The sequence below is a fragment of the Panthera onca genome, chromosome B4 (genome assembly GCF_046562875.1).
Source record: "Panthera onca isolate mPanOnc1 chromosome B4, mPanOnc1 haplotype 2, whole genome shotgun sequence".
Classification (NCBI taxonomy): Eukaryota; Metazoa; Chordata; class Mammalia; order Carnivora; family Felidae; genus Panthera; species Panthera onca.
In genome coordinates this window covers 87,779,058-87,805,760 of record NC_138345.1, presented here as the reverse complement: position 1 = coordinate 87,805,760, position 26,703 = coordinate 87,779,058, and the positions used below count along the sequence as shown (strand labels likewise).

At 35.0% G+C, this 26,703-nt stretch overlaps 1 protein-coding gene across 5 annotated transcripts in view; it reads right to left on the bottom strand.

The window, feature by feature from the left end:
- MON2 (MON2 regulator of endosome-to-Golgi trafficking) overlaps positions 1-26,703 on the bottom strand; it is a 130,842-nt gene that overhangs the window by 65,154 nt on the left and 38,985 nt on the right. For all 5 annotated transcript variants that reach the window (XM_078449737.2, XM_078449738.2, XM_078449740.2 and 2 more), the window contains 9 exons: positions 26,181-26,278; positions 25,339-25,464; positions 22,974-23,168; positions 12,838-12,962; positions 12,283-12,419; positions 10,088-10,241; positions 3,765-3,997; positions 1,573-1,654; positions 819-1,003 (listed from right to left, as the gene is read on the bottom strand). In XM_078449737.2, coding sequence (XP_078305863.1) covers positions 819-1,003; positions 1,573-1,654; positions 3,765-3,997; positions 10,088-10,241; positions 12,283-12,419; positions 12,838-12,962; positions 22,974-23,168; positions 25,339-25,464; positions 26,181-26,278 — 1,335 coding nt within the window. The remainder of the gene's footprint in view (positions 1-818; positions 1,004-1,572; positions 1,655-3,764; positions 3,998-10,087; positions 10,242-12,282; positions 12,420-12,837; positions 12,963-22,973; positions 23,169-25,338; positions 25,465-26,180; positions 26,279-26,703) is intronic.

Sequence of the window (26,703 nt, the reverse complement as noted above, 5' to 3'; positions counted from 1 at the left end):
TGAAAACTAAATACCATCTTGAAATATATTTTTATTACATGTAACAAACTTGAGTGTTTTCAAAGTATTGAACAAGAAAAAAAATATCTGAACGTTAAAAGCAGCATTATTGTTCTACTAGTTCGTTGAAAAAAATAAAAACAAAAACAAACAAAAAAACACCACTACTTTTATTTTTTTTAAGTTTATTTATTTATTTTAAGTAATCTCTAGACCCAATGTGGGGCTCAAACTCATGACCTCAAGATCAAGAGTTGCACGTTTCACTGACTGAGCCAGCCAGGCACCCCAAACCACCATTTCAACAGTATGATATAGTTTACAACAGACTTCCAGATTTATTTTCTTTTAAAAATTTTTTTTAATATTTATTTTTGAGAGAGACAGACAGTCAAAGCATGAGTGGGGAAGGGGCAGAGAGAGATGGAGACACTGAATCCAAAACCGGCCCCAGGCTCTGAGCTGTCAGCTCAGATCCCGATGCTGAGCTCGAACTCACAAGCCATGAGATCACAACATGAGCCGAAATTTGATGTTTAACCATCTGAGCCACCCAGGCACCCTGGAGATTTATTTTCTTTTATCCTCACTATTATTGTTGAAAATTGGTATTATACTCCCTGCACCCCCATTGTTTTAAAGAGATGGAAAAAATTTAAGCTCTGGGTTGCAGACCCAGAGAAGTCTGCAGACTTCTCGCAGAGGTCATAGTCAGAGAGTAAAACAGGTAGGCTTGAACTAGGAATTTCTATAATATTTTCTCTACATAATGTCACATCACTAGATGAAAAAAAACTCCGAGTAAGCTGAAGTCTTACATTTGTTGGAAAGCGTGGCTGCGGTGGTGGTATTCAGCACAGTAAGAGCATAATGGGGGGGCAGGGAACCTTTGCATATTGCAGTTATAAAGGCGTCTCTTGAAGTTACAAGGCCCAGTCTTCCACAAAGAGCAGCCATAGTCAGTTCAGCTTTTAAAATATTCTCAGTGGCAGCTTCATCTGTGCTGAAAAGATAAAGTATTGTATTTAATATGATTATGTTTAATTATACTGCAAACATGATGTGCAATTAGGTATTCAGTGGAGTTTTAAGAAAATCTATAGACAAATAACAGCAAAATATACTTAAGGAATTTTAACTAATCAACATAATATCTGAAAATCCAAATTGGGTGAAAGCAATATATAATACATATTTCATTATTGAAGAAAATGGTTAAGCACTCAAAGATTTAACTTAAAATATCAAGCATTTTAAAATCAGTAAAATCTGCCATTCTGGAAAACAAATCAAAGTTACTGATAATCATCATCACTGTAAAAGTAGTAGTAAGGCTTGAAGTGAAAAAAAAATTCTGTAATTTTAGGACTGGATTTTCCGTTAAAACATTATGACAACTACTCTGGTGGGGAGCAGGGCAAGAATAGGAGGAAGGGGGGAGGTGGCAGAAAAAGAATAATGTCCAAAAACTAATATTAAGAAATAAATCTTAAGACAAATTGAAGTAACAATTTTAATGTTTGTTTCTTATTAACTGTCACATGCAATATAAAAATTATAAAGACTTAATACCTGGCATCAAGAAGGAGAGAGAGAGCAGCAAGTAAACCACACCAGCAGGCATTCACCATTTCTTCCCAAACAGCTCTACTGACTTAAATGACAAAAACACACAATACTTCATGATAACATAGTATTTGACAAAATGCTATTCTAAAACCTCCCTAGTCATATGATGATACATTATATATTCCATCAACAACTCAATTATAATACTAAAATCTATAATATTTAAAATATATTTGAATCAATGAAAACTTAAAAACCACACCAGAGTTTCAGAATTCAAAAAGTTAACTGACTGGTGTGTGTGTGTGTGTGTGTAATGTCAGGTCCTTTTCCCTTCCCCTTCATTGGGCCAATCTTTCAGCCTCTGTGATCAGCTAAGAGTGATCAGCTGGTTCAGCCAGGAGATTGGTGACACACACACACACACACACACACACACACACACACACACATTGGGAATCAAGTAAATAAAGCGAATCCACTGAATAAACTGGGACCAAGTTTTCACTGTTGGAGAAGGTAATTACAAACATGGAAAGTTGAAAATAAACCTTGTGGTATTAAACCAGAACTGGAGAAACCTCATTTACACAGACATTTTTAGACAGGCATTTTTAAAATGTAGAGAGATGTATGCTTGTTTGTGCATGTGTATGCGTGCATTTCTTTTTCAAGTAGTAAAAAGCACACTAGTGCCCATGTGTTAGTTTCCAAATACTATTCTAAACTAAAAGAAGCTAGGGCTCCTTAGATAAATAACTGAATCCTGGGCTTGGCAAGAAAAATCAAAGATGAGTTTAGAACATTTTGTTGTGTCAGATAGTAAGGTAGAGGTCAGAAAATGACAAAAGGACATAGTGACCAGTTTGAAAGGGGTCCCACTGGCAATGTCAGGAACAATCTGAGTGTTAAACCAAATAATGATAATCATAGATTGCAACCCTTCAATAAAATAAAATTCCATTCTGCCATTCTGGGGGAAAAAAAAAATCAAAGCAACTGATAACCATCATCACTGTAAAAGTAGTAGTAAGGCTTGAAGTGAAAAAAACATTCTGTAATTTTAGGACTCTATTTGCCATTAGAACATCAGGGCAAGAATAGCAGGAAGGGGGGAGGTGGCAGAAAAAGAATAATGTCCAATATATAAAAAATAATATAAATGAATAAATCTTAAAAAAATAAATGGGAGAGAAGGAAAAGCTCTCTTTTATATTTTAGATTAGTCTCAAAATATTTCTCCACAAAAAGTTCATAATTATTCTTACATTGAAGAAACCAGCCAGACATATTAACCAAATGGTAACATTACCAATAATGAGACATGCTGACACTGTATGCTCCTGACATGTTGATACCCTAAGTATAATGCAGCAACATTTCTATGGTAAAAATGAATAAATTGAATCTAATTATGAGGAAGCAAAAGACAAACCCAAACTGACTGAGCTACCCTTCAAAAGGGTCAAGGTCATATAAAACAAGAAAAAACTAAGGACATGTTCTAGATTAAAGGACAGTATAGCAACATGAAACTAAATTCAACAGGTAATCCCAGAACATAAAAGACCTCATTGGGAGGCACCTGGGGGGCTCAACTGAGTAAGCCTCTGACTCTTGGTTTTGGCTCGGGTCATAATCTCATGGTTCATGAGTTCAAGTCCCGCATGAGGCTCTACGCTGACAGTGCAGAGCCTGCTTGGGATTATCTCTTTCTCTCCCTCTATCTGCCCCACTCTGGCTCACACTGTCTGTCTCTCTCTCTAAAAAAAGAAAACAAAAACAAAAACACAAACAAAAAGGAAAAGGAAAAGGAAAAGAAAAAGGAAAAGAAATAGAAAAAAAGACATCATTGGGGCAACTGGCAAAATTTGAATGAGGTCTCAAATTAGATAATACTGGGCTAATGCTAAATTTATGATGGGACTGTACTATAGTTATATAGGAAACTGTCCTTATTTTTTAGAAAACACTGAAGTATTAAGGGGAAATTGGGCATCATGTCTGCAACTTATTCTCTAATAGTTAAAAAGGTAAAAAGTATAGTGACAAATATAAATACAATTACACAAATATGGTACTGTTAACAACTGGGAAATCAGGGTGAAGGACATATGGGAACTCTAGTATCTGTGCAACTTTTCTGTAAATTTCAAATTATTTCAAAATAAAAGTTAAAAATACATCACATATACCTATTTCCTTATCCATTTGGTCTGACGTTGACGGTGATTCTTGCCGTTCTGATGACTGTGTTGGTGAAGAAGCTGCTTCAGTGGTAGTCTGACATTCTGTTTCCACCTCTCCTAACTCTCCTTCAATCATACTAGTGATTCCACGTACAAGGTCTAGCAAACAGTGGAATGCCACAGACATAGCATAACCTTCTGGTATAGTTGGGGGCTCAACTTTGTCCAACATCTCTAGGCTGAAATTATGAGAAAATCAGAACACTAATTAAAAGCCACAATAATGAAAATACATGAAAGGATTTCCATAATTTGCAGTCTACAGAAATTAAGAGCAACAAACTGCAAAAGTGAATGGACATTACTGAGTTTGTGTTGTTCGGAGGAGGGCTCCCTTCTCAGTATTCTAAGAAACTGATTAGAAAAATTAAGGTCTGACCACTTCCATAACTAATTAGTTTAATAACTTACTTTTTTGCCTCTCCCCACAAGATGTGCCAATATTTTCATTAAATGTTGGCACTAGAAAAATAAAGACATGCAAAATAGTGTAAGACTAAATGGATTATAAAACCACTCAAATCTGACTAAGGTGCTTTCAAAGTAAGGTGCTATCAAATCAACCCTTTAAACGGGAAGATACTTTCACACTGAGAAAGTATTACTGTGAGATATCCAGCTTAGCTATCATCTCAGATACAATATGTCAACAGAGTAAGAATAATACTCAGAGCTTCAGTATGTCAAAGTCATATTTTAGAGCAGTTTCTACCCCATAGTTAAAACAAAGCTTTCAAAAGGGAAGATAAATCTTTTGTCTTAAATCATGGCAAATAAAGAGTTATGGTTTTAAGTTCCTTAAAACAGAAATCTGTCAAGATAAATCAATGGAAAAAGAACTAGTGGTACTGGAAAAACTGGATATTCATATGTAAATGAATGATGGTGGATCTACCTTGCACCATATACAAAAATTAACTCAAAATGTATGAACGACCTAAATGTAAGGGCTAAAACTAAAAACTCTTAGTTGAAAACCTGGGCAAACATCTCCACAACCTCACATTAAGTACTGATTTGTTAGATATGATGCCAAAAGCACAAGCAACAGAAGAAAAAATAAATTGAATTCATCAAAATTAAAAAATATTGTCCTTCAAAGGATACTGTTAAGAAAATGAAAGGCAATCCACAGAATAGCAAATCATATATCTAATAGGGGACTAAAGAATATATAACACTTATAGCTAAATAATAATAAAAAATAAATAAAAAGGAGCAAAGGATCTGAAAAGACATTTCTCCCAAGATGATATATAAATGGCCAATAAACACATGAATAAGAAACTCAAAGTCATCAGTTTTTAGAGAAATGCAAGTTGAAATATGGTAAGATAACATTTAATATCCACTAGGATGGCTATGATCAAAAGACTATGACAATAATCAAAAGATAGTAATAAGCATTGCTCAGAATGTAGAGAAATCTGAACCCTCATATACTGTTGGTGGGAATGTAAAATGGTACAGTCTCTTGGGAAAATAGTTTGGCAGTTCTTCAAAAGTTAAACATCCACAACTACATGACCCAGCAATTCTACTCCTAGGTATATATCCAAGAAAAATGAAAACATATGTCTAAGCAAAAAAGTTACACACAAATGCTTACAGCAGCATTATCTCTAAAAGCCAAAAAGTGGAAACAACCCAAATGCCCATCAAATGATGGATAAACAAAATGGAGTACATCCATAAATCAGAATTATTTACCCACAAAAAGAAGTGAAATAGTGATATATCCTACAACATGGATGAACCTTCAAAACATGCTAAGTGAAAGCCTGAACAAAAGAATATTTATTGTACGATTACTTTTATATGAAATATCCAGAATAGGCAAATCAGTAGAGACGCAAGGTAGATTCATGGTTGCTAGGGGGTGGGGAAAGGGAGACTGAGGAATGACTGATAATGGGTAAGGGGTTTCTTTCTGGGGTGATGAAAAAGTTCTGGAATTAAATGGTAGTTACTGTTGTATATAGCTTTTGAATACAATGAAACCATAAATTATACACTAAGACTAAATTTTAGGTTTGTGAATTACATCTATACAATTGAAATCACTAAAGATTACAATAAAAAAAGTTAATAAAAGGGGTGCCTGGGTGGCTCAGTCAGTTAAGCATCTGACTCCTGATTTTGGCTCAGGTCATGATCTCATGGTTTGATGAGTTCGAGCCCCACATCGAGCTCTGCGCTGACTTTACAGAGCCTGCTTGGGATTCTCATATTCTCTCCCTCTCTCTGTCCCTCTCTCTCCCTCCCTCCCCTCCCCCCGCCCCTCCCTGGCTTGTGCTCTCTCTGTTTCTCTCAAAATAAATAAATAAACTTCAAAAAATTATTTTAAAAAATTAAAGTTAATAAAAGAGATTTCCTACTTCAAATCCTAAAAGTCCCTGAATCATAATCAAGACTGGAGGTAGGTAATTTATAAATAAATGCAAAACTCAAAGTAAATAGCTATCATTTGTTGTGCAATTACTCTTGGCCCGGGACTTTAAGGTATTTTTTTGGTGCATTTTGTCTTGTTTAAACTCCACACAAAACCCCTAAAAGACACAGATGATGAAACCAAGGACTATGGTGACACCGCTACCAATCAGCAGTTCTTAACCCAAGTCTGATTCTAAAGTCTATCAATTTAGGCCCTAGCATTTGCCGGCTCTGAGTATTTTAAAATTTAGGTATTCAATAAAAATATAAATACATTCTTGATCAAGAGATCTAAGCTCAAACAGCAAGGGTAAATTTTCTGGATTCAACTGTATAAAGCCACACATTAAGCCTATCAGCACTAATTGTTTTTTTCAGACAAATCTCTACTTTCAAAGAACAAATGATCTACTGTGAAAATGCATCTAAAACAGATAATATAATCCTAAATATCCAAAACTCCAATCCCCAAATTCTACGGTAAAGACTTTAAGTGCCAGAATAGTTAGGAGAAAAAAGGTGATTTATGTTTATTTATACCACAGCCTATAACATGGCCTACACTTTCTTACCTCAATATTTCAGGGCTACTTTATTAGAATCACTACATAAATTCCAGTTTTAGATAAAATGTAACTCGTTTATTTAAGTATTTTTAAATTTAGGTAAACTTGCAAAACTGTCACAAGCCCAACTTTGAAAGAAACCACAGTGTATTTAATCTGAAAGAATATGTCAACAATACTTAGGTCAAAACTACTTCTGAGGGCACCTGGGTGGCTCAGTCAGTTAAGCGTCCGACTTCAGCTCAGGTCACAATCTCATGGTTCGTGAGTTCGAGCCCCGCATCAGGCTCTGTGCTGATAGCTCAGAGCCTGGAGCCTGCTTCAGATTCTGTGTCCCCCTCTCTCTCTGCCCCTCCCCTGCTCATGCTCTGTCTCTCTCTCTCTCAAAAATAAACAAACATTAAAAAAATTTAAAAAAACAAAACTACTTCTGTCTGTACATCACTTAAGTTTTCAAACGATTACATACTTAAAAAAGTCAATACATGAACAGAATACACAATCAAGATTTCCATTTTTACCTTCAAAGAAAATAGTAAAAATAACTTTATACTGAATCTCAAAACAAATGAATGAATAAAAGATGCCAATTCAACAGGGAAGCTTCAATGAAAACATGCTAATTCATGTACAGAAGAGCACCCAATATTTTTTTAGCTATTTTTGATTTCAGAGGTGAGTAATCTCAGTGTTTATAGCACTAAAAAAATCTATTTACATGTTCCTTTAGAGATTTAGTCCTAGCTCTGTCTTCAAGTGAAATAATGTGCTATACTCGAAATGACAGTATTTAGTAGCAGAACTAGTTAAAATCAACTCTCTTAACTGACAAGGACTAAATTATCAACAAACAATTGGCCCTGGGGCTCCTTGGTGGCTCAGCTGGTGGAGCATCTGAGGTCAGGTCATGATCTCATGGTTCATGGGTTTGAGCCCTGCGTCAGCCTCCACTCTGACAGTGCAGAGCCTGCTTGGGATTTTTTCTCTCTCTCTCTCAATAAATAAACTTAAAAAAACTATTTGCTGTTCTTTTAAAACAAAAAGAATAAATTAAACAATTGGTTTCAGGGGCCCCTGGGTGGCTTGGTTGGATAAGCGGCCAACTCTTGGTTTCAGCTCAGATCATGATCTCACGGCTTTGTGGGCTCAAGCCCGGCATCAGGCTCTGCGCTGGCACCATAGAGCCTGCTTGGGATTCTCTCTCTCCCCTTTTTCTCTGCCTCTCCCCTACTTATGCTGCCTCTTGAGATAAGGAAAGAAAGAAAGAAAGAAAGAAAGAAAGAAAGAAAGAAAGAAAGAAAGAAAGAAAGAAAGAGAAAAATTAGACCATTGGTTTCTGACTTCCATTTTATTAATGAAAAAGCAATTCTTACAACTTTGCCAAGTAATTACTCTTTTGTCATTTGTTTTGATTTTTCTTCCTCAAGCACTCACTCTCTCCCTTTAGTTATGTATCTGTTCAATCTTCTATCCTCAGAGATCATTTCTGTCCCCATCTTCACCTTGGTCACTCTCTATCTCCTTAACTTGTCTTTTCTTCAAAGAATTAACCACTGGCAAGGTGATATTACATGTTTATTTGAGCCTTTATTGACTATCTCACTCACTAATACATAAGTTCCATAAGGGCAGCAATTTAGTTCCATGTTGGGGTTTTTTCAACTTATAAAATGAGGTGGGGAAGTGAATGAATCAGATTACTGTCTCCTTCAGTGCTAGAAATATGATTCTTTTAAATTTGATTCTCTAGTATACTTGCACCACTAGCCTTTATAGCAAGCAAAAGCTTATATGAGACTAGGTAACATTATCTTTTAAATGACTAAAAATAACAGTGAATTTTAGTTAAATATTTCAGTCCTCTATGACTCCATGCTTTTACACTTTTAGGCAAAATAAAGCTGCACAGCAAAATATCATGATCATACAATGTAGACTGACACACCATATAAATTTATCATTTAAACTAGTCAGAGAAAAGGAGGTTGGGCAAATGAGTAAAGGGGTGTGGGAGACACAGGCTTCCAGTTCTTCTAGTCACGGAATGAATAAGTGACAAGAATAAAAGGCAAAGCATAAAGAATAGAGTCAATGATATTGTCACAGTGATGTAAGGAGTCAGATGGCAGCTACACTTGTGATGAACACAACATAATGCATAAACTTGTCAAATCACTGTATTATATTGTACACCTGAAACTAATGTAACGTGTACTATACTCACATTTTTTTAAAATGTTTATTTATTCTTGAGAGAGAGAGAGAGAGAGAGAGAGAGACACACAGTGTGAGCAGGGGAGGGAGAGAGAGAGAGAGAGACAAAAGCTGAAGCAAGCTCCAGGCTCTGAGCTGTCAGCACAGAGCCTGACACCGGGTTTGAACTCACAAACCATGAGATCATGAACTGAGCTAAAGTCGGACGCTTAACTGGCTGAGCCACCCAGGTGCCCCTATGCTCAAATTTTAATGAATGAATAAATAAATAAATAACCAAACAAACCAACAAACTAGTCAGAGACTCTGCTTCAAATCTTAAGTTTTGATTTACTGTCATTGGAATAGTATTTTAATTATACATACTAAGCATTCAAAAATGTATGAATTAACTGCTTCACAACAGCTGCAGCATTAAACCTATGTGGTGTTAACTGCTTTATCTCTGGAGCATAGCAGTTCACTTCGACTTAAGAAAAATAAACAATACACTGCCGACTATATATTTGTTAAACTGAAATAACTAATGATAATACAAATAACATATATGGTATCCATTAAACACTTCAAATTAATTAAACTAAAAGTACTGTATGTTAAACCCTAACAATGGAATTAGCTAAACAGTTAAAATAACTTTTATTACCTAGAGAATCCTGAAAGGTAAATATATCACTACTCCCATTTTATAGGTGAAGAAACTGAGATTTTTAAAATTAAAGAATTTGCTGCTGGTAAAGTCAGTATTAGAAGACCTAAGTCCAAAGGGTCTGAAATCAAGTCACATACTTAAATCAAAAAGCCATATAAAACAGATGACTCGGTCCTCAGGTAGAAAAACCACATTTTGTTTCATAATGCTATTAACAGGTCTACAAATAGACAAAAGAAAACAAACAAAATCCAATCCTTAGTAAAAATCTCAAAATATGGCCAAAAAAATTAGTTCTAAACTGTATTAGTAGGCTTGAATTCAAAATATAATGCAGAGAGAAACATTTTATGATAAAATATCCCCAACAACATCAATCATAAAATAAGGCTACTACTACTTACTAGGTGGCTTTTGCACTGCCTTGTACTGTTATAGTCAGAATAGGTATCCAAGTTCCTCTATATTCAAATGCTGGTAGCAAAGTAACACCTCCACCAATCCCCAACATTCCTGAGTTAGCTGGTGTTGAGACAGGGCCCCCTGAGTTATTATTTCCTATTAGATAAGGAGAAGAAAACAAAGATACCAATTTACTACTTAATTACAAATCAATGATATTAAAATATCTGTTCAATTAAAAAAAAAAAATTTGTTCTAGGGGCACCTGGGTGGCTCAATTAGTTGAGCATCCAACTCTTGATTTTGGTTCAGTCATGATCCCAGGGTCATGGGATCGAACCTGGAATCAGGCTCCATGCTGAGTCTGGAGCCTACTTAAGATTCAATCAATCTCTCTCTCTCTCTCTCTGCCACTCTCCCCAACTCCTGTTCTAAAAAAATTTTTTTTTAATTTGTTCTACAGGAATGGATACTGCACAAATAAATGAAGTTTATCAATCCTATTATGGCTATTAGAGAGTCTCTCTGTCTTCCCAGAACACCATTTCCTTTTTTATTTTTTAGAGAGAGAGAGCACGAGCAGGGAAGAAGGGCAGAGGGAGAAAGAGAGAGAATCTTAAGCCGGCTCCACACCCAGCATGGAGCTCAACACAGGCTCTCATGACCTGAGCTGAAATCAAGAGTCAGACACTTAACTGCCTGAGCACCCAGATACCCCACCATTTCCCTTTTTATAAAAAAAAAGTACTAATTAGTAAAACTATTGACAAACTTTACAATATACTTTCTGTTAGACCACTTTTCACCATAGGTGAAAATAATGAATTAAAAGAACCATTAATCAGATAGTAAAAAGTAGAAGATAAAGAAGGCAAAGAGAAACTAGAAGTTGTATACTGATTTCCAAACAAGCTTAAATCAAGTTCACCCATTAAAAGAAAGACTAACAGACCTCCTAAGATGGTGAACCAGACTATTTATTTATTTATTTATTTATTTATTTATTTATTTATTTTTAATTTTTTTTTTTTTAAACGTTTTATTTATTTTTGAGACAGGGAGAGACAGAGCATGAACAGGGGAGGGTCAGAGAGAGGGAGACACAGAATCTGAAACAGGCTCCAGGCTGAGCTGTCAGCACAGAGCCTGACGCGGGGCTCGAACTCACGGACCGCGAGATCATGACCTGAGCCCAAGTCGGCCACTTAACCGACTGAGCCACCCAGGCGCACCCAGACTTTTTAAAGAGAGGCACAAAATGAAGACTCTTTTAAAATGAAGATAAACATCTAAAGTCTTATTCTTATGTGATTAGAGAAACTGAAAGTATACCAGAGAAAGAAACATATTCTGGAAAGAACTAAACATAGGGCTCCTGAATGGCTCAGCCAGTTAAGTGTCCAACTCTTGATTTCGGCTCAAGTAATGATCTCACGGTTTGTGGAATCGAACCCCAAGTTGGGCTCTGGGTTGACAGCATGGAGCGTGCCTGGGATTCTCTCTCTCCCTCTCTGCCCCTCCCCTGTTGATGCACATGCACGCTCTCTCTCTCTCTCTCTCTCTCTCTCATAATAAATAAATAAACATTAAAAAAAAAGAAAGAAAGAAATACGGTGCGTGCGTGGCTCAGTTGGTTAAGCATCCAACTCTTGGTTTTGGCTCCGGGTGTGATCTCTGGTTCATGACTTTAAGCCCCATGCTGGGTTCTGTGCTGATGATGCACAGCCTGATTCTGACTCTCTCTATCCCCCACCCCCCAAAATAAATGAATAAGCTTAAAAAAAAAAAAAGAAAAGAAACACAATTGCCTCAATAAGACTGAATATTCCTTTTTTTTAAACTTTTTCTTATGTTTATTTTATTTTTGAGAGAGACAGAGCATGAGTGGGAGAGGTTTAGAGAGAGACACAGAATCCCAAGCAGGTTCCAGGCTCTCAACTGTCAGCACACAGCCCAATGCAGGGCTCAAACCCACAAACCATGAGATCATGACCTGAGCCAAAGTTGGGCACTTAACCAGCTGAGCCACCCAGGTGCCCCGAGATTGAATATTCTTTAAGTGAAAGTCTTTACTATCAACACATTTAGGTAATTCAAATTTCTCTATTCACAAAATTTCCATGAAATACCCTCTCAGAATAGTGCATATTGTAAATCGTGGCAGAATATAAAAAACAAAATATGAATTAGCCTTTACCAGCTTGGTTTGTTGTAGCAGGATTTCCAGTAGGAGGGACAAGAAACAATGACTGGATAAAAGATCCCAGGGCATTTACAATATCACGAAAAACCTTGGTAGAATGCTGTTTCATATCATAGGACTGACAAAATGACCTGTAAAATAATTTTTAAATAAAATAAAATGTTTAATAAAATGTTTCTAGGGAAAATATTTGAATATATTAACATTTTTTAATAGCAAGTAATTTTGATTTGTCAGTCTGAATGCTATACTCAAAACTTCATCACACCTGAGTTATTTTACTAAGTTAGTACAAAGGTTGAGACTGAGGTCAATGTTCCAAAAAAATTTTTCTTGGCTGTATTAACCAGTAATTTGAACTGATGGCAATTACTACCCATGTTTTTTGCCCACTTCTCAGTTGTTTTCCACACTCACACCCCTACCCCTCTATATACATACAATACACAATTTTCTTTGTTTAGAAATCACTAACGTTTGGGAAAACTTAAAAGTCTTCCTACTAGCACAAACATTAACCTATTTAACTAAATACTGCTGAGGTTCTACCTTAATAGCTGAGGCTGCACACAGAGTCTGTGTATAGATTCTACTGCAACAGCTCGTAGCCACTGTGGTTTATCTGCATCCAGAAATTTCACCAGAAGTGACAGAAATATCTCACATTCAGTTACCTAAAAAGTATAAGATTTTTTAATAATATATCTTTAAATCTAAGATAGGAATTTATAAAATACACTCTTGTTCTTAGTTTATGGAAAAATCAATAAAATCTTCTAACTTTAAATAAATTATAATTCTTAATGGGGAGTAGAGAAAAGGAAGGGAAGAGCAGTTATATAAGGGAAAAGCTAACAGTAAAAATAATCAGTCTCTCTCTAAGTACATCTCTGAAAACACACACTAGTCATCTGCTCACATGGTCAATCTTTTATCCTCATTCTTTAGAAAGCACTATGCGCCATCACACTATCCTCACTGCTGCCAGGTAGCACACATACATGTAAACTGCTGGTAGGATGTATATTCTACTCTTTAATAATACCACAAGTTTTTCCATATGTTCTTGTGCTGCTTAAACAAAGAGGCAATAAACGTAAGCATGTTTAGTGTATATTTTCTAGGGAAAAACAAAAAAGAATCCATAGCAGTTAACAAGTATAAGATATAAAGTACTTAGAATGACGCCTGGTACATAGTTTCCCTTTCTTTATAAATATCCGTTATCATTACTGTTAATATAAATCATCTCTTCTGCAAGCTCTTTGTAAATAAAAATGTTTAGAGCACATTCTCAACATTACACACTAAATGTGTGGTAGATGAATAAATGAACAAAAAAAAGTAAACAGTTTTTTCAAAAGTTAATAGATTACTTCTTAATGTTACACATTAACTGAGGGCACAGCAGGATCCTTGTGAGGTAAGGACCTGACATTGTGATTAGTAGGCCAAACTGAAATCTCCCTTTATACCAAGTGTAGCACATTATTGGATGAGTTAGCTGGGGGTACCCTGAAATGAGTAAGCATCATGTGGGGCAAGAAATTTCAGAAATATAGCAGTCGTCAGGATGTTAGCCCAAAGTCTTAGCAGTTGGTATCTTCTAATGTCTTACAGTCCTGTTAACTGGATGCTTAAAACTAGGACATAATCATGAAGATAAAGCAGAAGGGGTAATTAAAAACTTTATTCTTGGATTGCTATGATTGGGGAAGTCCTAAAACAGAGGCTTATCACTGTCCTAAACATGATACTGTTAAAAAGCATTAGATCAGAAATCAGATGGGCTCAGCTTTATCCAACAGAGTGGATGGCAAGTTACATAACCTTATAAATAAAGGATAAAAGCATCTCATCTTCCAGAGAAATCAAATGAGAAAATTGTAAAAATAAAAACGTCTCGTAAATATGATAAAGTGCCATGCAAATACGGAGCACATTTTTTCCTAAACAAATGATCCCTTTTAGTAAAGAACTGATAAAGAATCATGCTGGTGACTCACTATGCAAGTTGTTATCTACAACAGAGTTTTAACATTAGTGGGTCCTCCAAACGCGCACTACCTCTTTTAGAATAAAAGTGAAATATAAATGCGGTAGTACAATTGAAGGCTCATAAGCCAGGTTTTGAGGCCAGAAAACAAAGGCTCTCAAAAACATTATATCACAGCCAAAAGAAATATTATTATAAAACTTGCCTTGAAGAGTATATCAGTTCCTCTCCTGTAAGAGAAGGACTACAGCGCATTCTGTCAGCTGAAAAATCATGTACGAGGAGTACTATGTACATAACAATACCTAGAGACCTGTATTATTTTAGTACTTATTCCATAAAAATTACTATCTGAATATATCGTAACATACAAAAATTCAAAGGCTTTAATAATTTGTAATCTTAAAAAAAAAAAAGCAAATCAAACAATTTATACTACAGCCACTACAACCTTGTAATTTGGGTAAATGAGAGCCTTTCTCCTGAGGTCTGGAACTTTGGTCTCCTTTCCTTCCTCCTTGCCAAGTGTGAAAGTCTGATCAGAGAACTAGTGTTGAGGTCACTGCATTGTTCTCAAGGACATCAATGGAGGGCACCTGCTGTGAATTTGTTAAGCCTTTTTCCCAAGAAGCTGCACTCACAGGGAAACGTGTATTAAGAATGGCATCTATGGGGAGCGCCTGGGTGGCTCAGTCAGTTGAGCATCTGACTTCAGCTCAGGTCATGATCTTACGGTTCTTGGGTTCGAGCCTCACATCGGGCTCTGTGCTGATAGCTCAGAGCCTGAAGCCTGCTTCGGATTCTGTGACTCCCTCTCTCTCTGCCCCTCCCCTGCCCATACTCTGCCTCTCCCTCTAAGATAAACATTAAAAAATTTTTTAAAAAGAATATTTAAAAGAATGGTTTCTATGGCCTAAGTCTAATTGGCCTAATGTGACATGAAGATACCTCATAAACTCCATTATACTAGCATGAAGAGTGATGAATGTTTCTGAATTCCTACAGTCCTTTGGTACTGGATAGTAGTCAAGAGACAACTGATGCTTAAGATTAATCGCTCATTCTGGTAGAAATTTTAATCACAGTAGCACATGGATTTCTGATAAGGAACTATGTACATAATAAAGTAACTGTTGACTTAGGACACAACAAAGACAGTCTGATAGACTATAAATGCAGGAGTCTATTTCTCAAAGGCTGATAAGAGTAAACAACCTTTTGGCTAATGAATTTGTAGTGCTAAGATCCTTTGTTGGAGACATGTATGTGAAGCAGTAGAAAATTAGGTTGGGTAAGTCAAAATAGCCCCATTAACTCCTTTTTAAAAGCAGTGAGTCAAAGGTAGAAAAGAGATATGCTACCAACTTATAAGCTAAGTTTCACAAATTCCTTAAACTATCTTCCTAAAAAAGATATCTGGACACAAAGCATAAATGATTCAGAGGACAGAGAAACATCTAGCTCAGATGATAGAAAAGAGGAAGAATATACTATACCTGCTATATTATATCTCTTCCTGAATGACCGGGGCATTCCAATTTCCTCCAGTCACTCTAGATATATTAACAGAACCAACCTTTGAATGTTAGGTATCTCCACCCCTGAGCTACTTGATACAACAAAATAAGCTGGTGAATACTGAAGGAGAACAGATTCCCTAGTTAAGTGATTCCCCTAAGTGGGGTTAAAATGAGGTCACAATTATTTTTATAGTAACACTAAGATATTACTTGCCATTTTTAGTGTATTGACATTTGCACTGATGATACGAAAGCAATGGTGGGTATAACAGCTGGTGCTTTAGCACGAATCAAGGCAGTAGCACCAAACTGCACTAGTATCATTGTATTTTTCACTCCCACACACAATTTTGTTTTAAAAAGGTCTATTTCACTAAACCACAATGAAAATAAGTAAATAAAAATAAGCATAAATAAAAAATAAAATACAAATTATTAATTTTATTAAATTTGACCTGTAAGTGTCTGTCTTTTTAATTTTCTGCGTGACAAAATGAGAATATATATGAAGCAGTTTTTCTACGTATCAAAGTACAACGGTTGGATGGGGAAAAACATAGTTAAGAACTGATCTAGTCACTTTTTTCCCCCTAAGGAACACCATTTTAACTGAAAAAGCAAACGGTAAATTACGACTTTTTAGACTTGTGTACACTGCAGACACTTAATAAAAAAATGAACAAAGTAAGCTTGTAGCTGTAAGGGAAACAAATAACAGTATTTGTTGCCAACGAGAGATTTAAGCTTTCAAGCAAAAGTAAGTATTTTAGAAAATTTATATCTACCACTGTGACCTTGACAACTTCTTAATAACAGATTTATCTGATAAATGGTTGGTGATTAACAAAAGTGATTTCTGGTAATGTATAAAATGTTGACATTTGGATTATCTGCATAATTAAAATACATGATATTACAAAATCATGTATGGATAAAAGATACAATCAGAGCACAAGATGAATCAATGAATTTTAATGTAACCGAGTATGAAAATGTCATTACTATGGTTTCAATACTACACCTTTAAGAAACTGTCACTTGGTCCAGTCTGGTGTAGTAGCAAAGAGGAATATCCACTATTAAGATAGATTTAATATCCATGAAGACAATTCTGCCTTTTCCAACTACATGTCTTTGACAAGACAGATTTTCTTCATATGCTTCAACCAAAACAACACGTCACAATAGAATGAAAAAAGATAAGAAAATCCAGTTATCTTCTATTAAGCTAGACATTAAGGAGATTTGCAAAAAATATCTTTGTTTTCCTCTTGGAAAAATAATGAGTTTTATGTTAACATGAGTGGGTTCAGTAAGATCTGACTTAATTTTTAGTACAATAAATGATTGAAAAAATCCACATAAACAAAAGGTCAATATTTTCCTACAAGCATAAAGAGATCCAAAGACTAAAAAGTGTAAGAATTACTACTCCAGTATGTCTCCTAGATGTATAATTTCTATGTTTAAATAAAGAAAACACAAAGAAATGAGAGAGAAGCATTGCACATAAATTACATATCTTACTCCACAAGTACCATACCTTTAATTTTTGCCCTTGGAGAAACTGTAGAATGTCTGAACTTGCTCATAATGAAAAGTGCCAATATTACAAAATCTAACAGTGTGGAATTAATATTTTAAATCATCTGAAGATGAATTTGCCTTTACAAACACAGTAAGGTAAGTTTTACCAGTTGGTCATTACCCCCAATGAGTGAAGTACACGGAAGTAGGCCTTTCTCTACCACCTTTAGGTAGTAATATTCAATCTTTCCAGTAGCTGGTGACACTGTTACTTATCTTCCCCTTTTATCCCCCACCCAAGTCAAGGAGATTAAGGTCAAAATATGGAGAATGGTATGGTAACAGTATGAAAAATGTGACACTAAACAGCCTTGGAGAGAAAAGAAATAAGAACTAAGAAAACAGAGAAGTAGTAAAAAGCACTGGGATTAAGAGCGAGGATTTGGGGGTCTAAAAGAATGAGTTAACATCCCAGCTCTGTGCTTATAAAGTATAATCTCAGGCATTTTACATAAATATCCTGAGCCTTATTTTTTCAGCTGTAGTAAAGTCTAAGTGAATATATGTAAAGCACTTTGTATAGTGTCTGAAATATATGCACTCAAAAACAGCAATTTCATCCCAAACCAAAATTACTGAGGAATGAGGTATCTGTATCTCTTAAGAAGTCACTGGATGAACTGCTATATACTAAAAGTGGTGGACAGAAACTAAGTTGTTAAGCTGCTGAGATACCATACCAAAATACCACAGACTGGGTGGCTTAAATAACAGAAATCTATTTATCACAGTTCTGGATGCGAGAAGTCTAAGATGAGGGTGCCAGCAAGGTGAGATTTGCATCAGACTGCTCTTCCTAACTCACAAGCAGCTGCTTTATCACTGTGTTCTCCCATGGGAGAAAGAGTGAGAAAGAGCAAGAAAGCTTTCTAGTGTCTCTTCTTACATAAGGTCATTAACTCCATCATCATGGCCCTACAGTATGACCTCATCTAAACTTAATTATCTCCCAAAGATTCCATCTCCAAATACTATCACATTAGGGGTTAGGGCTTCAAAATACTAGTTTTGAGGGGGTACAACTAAGCACCAAGGTGACTTTTTTTTTATAAGAATATAAAAGTTTTTTATAGCATTATGCATTATTATGAGAGTAGAAGATTTGGTGTTCTATGACTGATGAGTGGATATGAAAAGGAAAAGGAAGAATATCTCTGCTTCCTATACTTTTATCTTAATTTAATGTAGTTAAACCAGCATTTTAGAGAAGTCTTCCTAAGATAACTCTGATAATACTTAGGAAAATAAGCAGGGGAGTGATAGATATTTGGCCTTGTCATAGGTGAACTCTACCAGCTTTTGTTTACCTGGGAAAGTCTTAATTTCTCTTTCATTATTAAAGGAAAGTTTTGCTGGGTATAGTATTTGTGGCTGGCAGGTTTTTTTTTTCTTTCAATACTTTGAATACATCATCCCACTCCCTTCTGGCCTGCAAGATTTCTGCTGAGAAATCTACTGAGTCTTATGAGCACTCCCTTGAACATGATGAGTTGCTTTTGTTTTGCTACTTTAAAGATTCTCTGAAACTTTTAACAGCTTAATTATAACATGTCTTGGTATAGTTCTCTTTAGATAAATCCTAGTTGTAATTCTCTGAGCTTCATGAATTTGTATGTCCCTTTCCTTCTTCAAATTTGGGAAGGTTTGGGCCATTACTTCTTCAAACTGGCTCTCTGCCCCTTGCTTTCCTCATCTGAGACTCCAATAATGTATTGTGAAGTAATAAGAAATATATATATTGGTCCCTGCTCCTGGTTCCTGACACAGAGCTCCTACAATTCTCATAATTTCCTGAGTGATAGGAGCATCTGACACAGAGTTTTAAGTCTCCTGAAATTTCCTATGTGATTCTTTCATTCAAATGCGGCAACCCTCAATGGATTGCAGGATAGGGGCTGGATACCAGAAAAAACAATCATAATTAGAAGCTTGAGACTTTCAGCCTCACCTCTCATACTCTGGAGAGGGAAGAGTGGTAGAAATTGAGTTAATAATCAATCATGCTGACATGATGAAACCTCCATAAAAATCCTAAAAGTATGGAGTTTAGGAAGCTTCCAGGTTGGTGAATACATCTATATGCTAAGAGGGTGACACACCCCAACTGCATAGGGACAGAAGCTCCTGCTCTTGGGACCTTTCCAGACCTCACCCTATGAATCTTTTCATGTGCCTGTTCTTTTCATGAATCTGTTCGTTGCTATCCTTTAAAATATCCTTTGTAATAAATAAGCAATAGTAAGTAAACTGTTTTCCTAGGTTCTGTGAACCACTTTGACAAATGATCAAACCCAAAGAGGAGGTTGTGGGAACTTCCCATTTACAGCCAACTTAAAATCTGTGGATAACCAGGCAATGCACTACTTGCAACTGGCATCTGCAACAGGGGAGTCTTGTGGAACTGAGCCCTTAACTACAGGATCTGTACTAACTCTGGCTAGTGTCAGAGTTGAACTCAACATACGATATCTGGCTGTCAGAGAATTGGCTGATGTGGGAAAAAATCCATACATCTGATATCCAAGGTGTTGTGAGTGTAGGAGCATAACCCAATGTGCTTTTCCTAGACATGGATATCTTGGTCTGCTGGATGATATGCCAGAAGTCTGCTAGAAGCTCTTCTTGCTTTTTATGTTTTTGCTCCTCTGACCTGGTAATTGCCAATAACTTGTCTTCAAGTTTGTGGATTCTTTCTTCTGCTTGATCTAGTCTACTGTTGACCCCTTCTATGAATTTTTCAATTCAGAATTACCATATACTTCTTTAGAATTTTTGTTTTGTTCTCCTTTATAGTTTCTACCTCTTTATTGATATTCTCATTTTATTCATACACCATTTTCTTGATTTCATTTAGTTGTTTGTATTCTCTTTTAGTTCATTCAGATCTTTACGATGGTTATTCTGAATTTCTGTCAGGTAATTCACTGACTTCCATTTCTTTATGGTTAGTATCTGGAGATTAATTTTGTTCCTTTAACCGAGCCATATTTCCCTGTTTCTCTGTATGCCTTATTTTGTTGTTGTTGTTGTTGTTGTTGAAAAAGTCAACTCTTTTAGTCTTTATGGACTGGCTTTGTACAGGGAAAGAACTTCACCAATCAGCCTGGAAACCTCTCAAACCTCTTCTGTCAATGTGTTTCCTCTGGGCTTGTGTGTATAATTTCCCAGCAGAAGACACTTGCTTGTTTCTATTCAGAAGCTCCCCCTGGTGTATGTCTGCAGTACTATGCCTCTCTGGGCAAGCAACAGGTTTGCCTTGGTGCCTAGCAGGCCCAAATGTGCTGCCTGTCAGTGTTCCAAAAATCAGGTGAGACAGAAACTAGGTGGGCAGTACCCCAAAAAAGTCAGAATATTAGATGCGCATTTTATCTTTTGCCCATCTAAAGGAGAAGCCATAGGTTGGCAGTTTTCTCCTGATCACACCATGCTGAGATGTGTAAGGAGTGGAGTGAGGTATGCAGTTAAGGGCCATGAGCTTTCCTACCCACTGTAATGAACCTCTCTGTTTGGCCTTCCATTTGCCTATGGTGCTATAACCTCTCAACTGGTTTCCGAAGTTGTCACAGAGGTAATTATGTACTGTTAAGTTGGTGTCTCTCTGGGGGACAGCGGGCTTGAATCCTCATATTCCAACATTTTGCTGATGTCACTCTGGTTTACAATTTTAAAAACTTTCTTTGCAGGGACTCCTGGGTGGCTTAGTCAGTTGAGTGTCCAACTTCGGCTCAGGTCATGATCTTGTAGTGAGTTCGAGCCCCACGTCAGGCTCTGTGCAGACAGCTCAGAGCCTGGAGCCTGCTTCAGATTCTGTGTCTCCCTCTCTCTCTGCCCCTCCCCCACTCAGGCTCTGTTCTGTCTCTCAAAATGAATAAATGTTAAAAAAAAAATTTTTTTTTTAAGTTTCTTTGCGGACTAGGGTGCCTGGGTGGCTCAGTGAGGTAAGTGTCCGAGTCTTGATTTCATGAGAAATCGTGAGAAATTCGTTTCATGAGACTGAGCCATGTGTCAGGCTCTATGCTGACAGCATAGAGCCTGCTTAGAATTCTTTCTCTTCCTCTCTCTCTGACCCTCTCCCGCTCGTGTTTTCTCTCTCTCTCAAAATAAAAAAACACGCAATAAAAAAGTTTCTGTGTAGATTGAAACGGACAATAAATAAATACAATTAAGAAAATATGACAACTGCCAGGTAAAAGCTCTCCATCTTTGGAGAAATTAAGCAATTTTTCATTTATTTTCAACAAGTGACAGGAGACCTTTCAAAACCTCCAAAAGTTAATCATTGTAAAGATTCACAGAATTTCCCTCCATTTCAACTGTATATAATTAGACAAAAAAGTCTTATTTTTTCAATTAAAAACAATTATTGGAAATTATATCAAATACCATGCATGTTGGGAGGAACACTGACTGTAATTTTTAAAAAGTTAATCCCTACAGAGAAAGATGGAGCTATGAAATAAAGTAAGTTCATAAACTCATATACCTAAATGTTCAATTATATGTTATTAATATGGGTAGAAGAGAAAAAGTCCAAGCCAATAATAATGAGTGTACCAAAAGACTCTTAAACCTTTGGTACCTAACTCTGATAACTTAACAGTGTCCCTAATAAATAGCAACACTTTTGAAGTCATTTGATTTCCTACAGTTATCTCAATACAATGCATTCAATACATCAATGTATATTATACATATACTTTTTGTGGCCAGAAATAATTATAACTACAGTGCTTATGAAGATTATTTCTAAATGCACTTTGCATAAATGGATTTGGAATATGAAAAGAAAATGTATAACATGTTTATCCTAAATAATAAAAAAAAAGCCCTTTATTTTAAAAAGCTCTCCACAGAATTTAGTATAAACTATTATCTACTAGTTTGTGAAGTTGTTGGCTATCTCTAATATTTAGTACATCAAATGCTCACAGTATTAGAAGTATTATAATTTTATACAGTTTACTATTCCACAATGATCAATAACCAATTATTCCTGTTAATTAAAATGAAGTATACAAGCTTAAAAAAAGTACAATGCTGGATTTGACTTAATATAAAATTAAAAAGAAATATAATACATCATTTTCTCCGAGAAATATTGATACATTGATGTATTGTGATCAGGAATATCACAAATTCATAAATTTATGCAAAATAAATATAATACTGGACTAGAAGCCAATATAGTTGATTATTAATCCTAGAGTTCACCAAATTTTTAACTTCTTTGCTTTAATCTGTTAAGATACATAAAACAGTATAAATGAAAGTAGCATTAATTTAAGATACTATAATTTTAATTATCCTTCAAATATCGATAATTAGCTAAGAAGCTAAATTCCCCAGCCACAAATTCTATGCTGCCTTCAGATAATAGGCCATGACTCTACTTGACATACATTAAAAATAAGCAAGATTTAAGAAAGGACAGCATAAACCTTTATTAGAGTAACTAGGAGAATACCTATAAATACCTAAAAAATTCTGAAGTGAAAAGGCTGAATGCACTGTAATAAATTATCATTTAAAAAGAGCACTGCATGCAATTACACATACAAACATGCATGAAAATTAGCACTTACCAAAAGACTGTAAAATTGCTTAATCAGAACAGATACTACTCTCAGCAAACGCATGCAGATAGGAAAATACGGTTTTTCAACTGGTGCTGGAGAAGATGAAGAGCTGGAACCTTGTCTGAACTTTATATTTGGAGAAAAGAGTTTTATCACAAGAGGACATACCCTTTCTTTGAGAAGGAAACTAAACTCTTGGTGCTATTTGCAAAGACAAAAAAAAAAAAAATTAACTTAATTGGTACTTATTATTTTTACTTTTTACTTACTACTTTTCAAACATATGTACTAGCAAATAAAACTTAATAACCAGTATGAATAATTTAGCTTTATTATATGTTTAGTTTATTACTCTAGTTGACACACAAGTATGAAATTAGTGCTGCTCTTTGAGAATGTAAGATCAAACTGTTCATCATTATTTCAAAGTTTAAAAAGAATCTAATTTAAAAAGGAATCTAATGAATTGGAATTAAGTGGTTTATTATTAGGAATTTTAATTTTGCTGGAACACTATCAATTAAAAACATAAAGAACAGAAGAAAACAGATTACACAAATAGCTAAGGCATTTAAAACAGGCAGCTGAAAGAACATCAGTTTAACAAAATATGTTATATAATTCATTAATTTTATTTTGCCAAGATAACAATTCCATTCATGTATGGAAGATTTAAGAATTAACTTAATATTTTGTTCTTCTTAGGCTGCTTGAACAGAACACAATAAGCTGATTTTTAAAAACGCAATGACAAGCATAATTATTTTATTTTATTTCTTAAAGTTTTATTTATTTAAGTAATCTCTACACTCAGCCTAGAACTTGAACTAATGACCCCAAGATCAAGAGTCTCATGATCCTCTGACTGAGCTACCCTGACACCCCCCATAATTATTTTAGTCTGGGGAATCTTGCAAAGGATTCTTAAAATTTACATATAGTCATATCATGTCATGCAAAAAACCTTCCTTAACCTATTCATTTCCTGCCTATATTAGCCCAAAATAGTCCCATTTTACTGATAATATAAAGTCCAGTGCACAACTAATGCCTAACCTCAAATATACATTATTTTGGTTTTTTATTCATCCAAATACCACTGAGGCTGAGAACAAGGCACAATAATAGAAATCATCCAATCTAATCTTTTAATCTTACAGAAAAGGGAAAAAATAAGGCACAGGGCAGTTTATTTGTTCAGAATTAAGATTTTTTAAATGTCTCCTTATTAGAATCCGATTCATCAGAGGAAAAAAAAAAAATGAAAAAATACCGGTAAGTGAAAAGATAAAAATAAAAGCCTTGCCTAATATTAACTTCCTGGAGAAACGCTATTGATCACTGCTAACTTCCGAATGTATATTCTTCTAGACTTTTATACACATTTTAATGTACTTTTTAATTCTTTGTCCCCCAAAATGGAATCTTTAGAGTTAAGTGATTTGAAATTCTACTGTCCTATCGATAGTTTCTTTGACTGCCAAAATGAAAAGCATACCAAAGTACATTTTCATACTTCACTAACTAAATTTATATACTGGTTAATTGATAAATATTATAGACAACTCTTTAAAGTTTTATCTATTCACACTTTTTCCACTCACTACTCAACTGAATACAATTGGGCTTCCTTCATAACCACTAGGAACCACCCCAACTCCACTCAAATTATTCCCACTACAGTCATCATGATCTCTATGTCCCCAAATTATCATCTGTATAATAAAAGTTTCAGTTCCAAATCCTGGGCTAAAGGATCTTCTACTATTGTAGCACTTGGCTCACACATTTTGGAAGTGCCACTTAGGGAGGCAGTATGGTAAGGAAAGGAACTAGGTTAGTGGTAAAAAGATCTAAATTTTAGTTCAAGATTTGCTAATAACTAAGGAATCCTATGTAAATCACTGAATCAATATTAGACTTTAGCTTCTTGCAAGTTAAATGAAAAATTTGGATTCTTACTTTTTCCTCTATAACTCCCATTGCAAGTTAAACTTATCAGCCATTGACTACTACTTTTTTCCAAATAAATTATCAAAAAGCACATAGGTACATATAAACAAGTAAAGATCAGTAACAATTTTTCAGTTTTTACATATTTTAAAAAATAGCCACATACTACATTCCTTCGTGGATTCACAGACTGAGAAATGTCTCACTAGATAGTCTCTAGGGATTCTAAGGTTAAAATTTCAAAATGTGAGGGCACTACAATAATGTAAGACACACTAAATTATCACAGTTCTAAAGTCTAAAGCTATAATTCTTTCAGTCCTCTAACATGGGAAAAAGAATACATGTTACTTTCTTGAAAAATATCTGTGAAAAAATTATAAATTAATTTTGTTGCAAGATACTACAAATGGCTTACTTGTAAAAAGACCTGTGGAAAATCATTCAGGACTGACTCAAGTAATTCAAGGCCAAATGTTCGAGTCATTTCTGTCATGCCTACTAGCCAGTAAGGGGCATCAGCATTAACCAACTGACAAAGATCCTGGGAAAATAATTCAAACAATAAATAAAAAATAAATAAAACATTTACATGCTAGAATGAAATGTGCTGTTCAGAATTCATAAAAGTAAAAAAATTATCTCTTCTTATACAGTATATTTACTCCTTAGAAACTAAACACTGGTAACTGAAATTCTGACAAACTATATACTTGATTAAATAATTAAACTTTTAAAGAATCGTGTAACTTTTGACAAGACATAATATAAAGAGATAAATGGTTAATAGTCTTTTAATGAAAAAACACTTATAATAATCCTTTAATAAATAATTAATAACATTTCAGTGCCGATAAATCTCATCTTACTTAAAAGATTTATTCACGACAAATAATGTAAAAATTAGGTATTTGTATATCAAATTATATTAAATAGGCCAAAGATTTATTAGTTAAATTTTAAGTTGAAAATTATTTTTTCTTACTAGTTATTTTTCTAGTATAATATAATATAGTATTTTCTAGTATAGTGTAATTCATTCTATTTCCTTAAAGTGAAATGTTACATTTTATCATGTTACTTAACTGTGGATAGTCTTTAACGTTAAAGAAGTTTTTTGGAATACTACTTTTGACACTTCAAAACTGGACACTTAAAAAATGACACTTTAAAAATTAAAACAAACATAAATTGCAAAAATCAAAAATTTACACAAAACTATATTCTGTAATAAAAATCATTTTTTATAAATTGAAATACCTGGAAAAGCATATATGCATCTTTAGCACAAGGTTTGAGGGTGCTGACACATCTTCTGTTACTGTTTCCTTGGACCAGTACTGGTTGTTCTATAATATCTGTAGTCAAAATCAGATGAGTTTTAGGAGTCTATAAGGACCTTTAAAAAATCATATGCACTACTTAAAATAAATACATGTTTATGAAATTACAAACTTTATAGGCTCAGAACTATGCTTCGAAACTGGGGGAAAAATACTACTTAGCAATGAGAAAGAATGAAATCTTGCCATTTGCAACAACATGGATGGAACTGGAGGGTATTATGCTAAGTGAAATAAGTCAGTCAGAGAAAGACATATATATTTTCACTCATATGTGGAACTTGAGAAACTTAACAGAAGACCATGGGGGAAAGGAAGGGGAAAAAAATAGTTTCAAACAGGGAGCAAACCACGGGAGACCCTTAAATACAGAGAACAAACTAAGGGTTGGGGGGGGGGCTAGGGGAAAATGCGTGATGGGCACTGAGGAGGGCACTTGT